General features: G+C 43.8%; 1 protein-coding gene across 1 annotated transcript; it reads left to right on the top strand.

Annotated features, from left to right (window-relative positions):
- Positions 1-681: 681 nt before the first annotated feature.
- LOC140036272 (uncharacterized) lies at positions 682-1305 on the top strand. Its single transcript, XM_072077623.1, has one exon. The coding sequence runs from the start codon at positions 682-684 to the stop codon at positions 1303-1305; it is 624 nt and encodes a 207-aa protein (XP_071933724.1).

Genomic DNA, 1305 nt, shown 5'->3' with positions numbered 1-1305 from the left:
TGGGAAATTGTCACCTCAGAAGGAAAGGCGAGAGAGATAGTCTCCTAATATATCCCCAAACAAACAAAGGTGGGGCTTCAAAGAAGGTGAGCTGGTCCCAAAACCAAGTGGGAGGGAGTTGAGGGAGAGGGGTAAGGCAGCTGAGGAGGGGAATACAAGTAAGGAATGTGATCAAACAGTAGGTGTCATTCAGGTAAATGAGATAGTGTTATCAGAGGAACAACACAATTTGAAGGACAGTGAGGTGATTAGGGATGACAGAGATGAAAAATAGGAGCAGGCTCAACAAGAGCCTGAAACGAGATTGTGTGGAGGCCAGCTAAATGTAGTGCTGGAAAAGGTGGTGGAACACTCTTCAAAGGAATTAGAAGTTGAGAGCATGCAAGTGGAACCTCAACTGGAGGTTGGGGAGGATATGTGCAACCACAAAAGAAATACACGCACTAGGAGTAAGTTAAACACTCCATTGATAACGAGGAAATCCTAGAAAGGTGTTCAGAAACAATGGCTGAGCAAACAGGCCACAGGGAAAAGGAAATTTCAACTACTAGATGAAGATATGGTGGATGTTGAAGTGACCAAAACAGTTGCGAAAAAAGGAAAAATGGGGACTGATCAAGAAATCTGTGCAAGCCAATCTGAAGGGGAGGTGACCAACCTAATTTGGTCACCCATGGATAAATGACAGCGCTGGTGTGGAATTGCCAAGGTGCTGCGAGCCCCTTGACAATTTCCCAGTTGATGGAGGCTTGCAACCTCCTCTCCCCACAAATAGTGTTCCAGTGTGAGACTAAAAACAGATTACAGTTCATGGAAAGGATTAGAAGACAACTGAGATTTGAGCAATGCGAAGTGGTGGAGTCTATGAATAAAGCAGGTGGCATGATGGTAATGTGGAACTATGAGGTGACAGTGGTGGAGATCAAAACTACTGCTTTCACTATGGAACTCCACATAATGGATACAGACAAGAATGAGGACTGGTGGTTCATTGGCATTTATGCCAGTATTGATGATCAAATTAGGAGGAAGCAGTGGGAAGCGGTACAACGAAGGAATGTACTATGGGGTCCTAGGTGGATCATCACAGGAGATTTCAATAACATTACATCAAATGAGGAAAAGTGGGGAGGTAGAAAAAGAGAGCAAGGATCATTTAAAGACTTTACCAACTTCATTGAACACAATGGACTCATTGATATTGGCTTTGAAGGTAATCCCTGGACTTCGAGTAACCATTGGCCTCATGAAGGGGAAATAAAACAAAGGCTAGATAGAGCCTGTAAGACCCTGGTTAGTCCTTAA

The sequence above is a fragment of the Coffea arabica genome, chromosome 2e (assembly GCF_036785885.1).
Source record: "Coffea arabica cultivar ET-39 chromosome 2e, Coffea Arabica ET-39 HiFi, whole genome shotgun sequence".
Classification (NCBI taxonomy): Eukaryota; Viridiplantae; Streptophyta; class Magnoliopsida; order Gentianales; family Rubiaceae; genus Coffea; species Coffea arabica.
The sequence above is the reverse complement of the archived record's forward strand: the minus strand, read 5'-3'. Positions and strand labels throughout refer to the sequence as shown.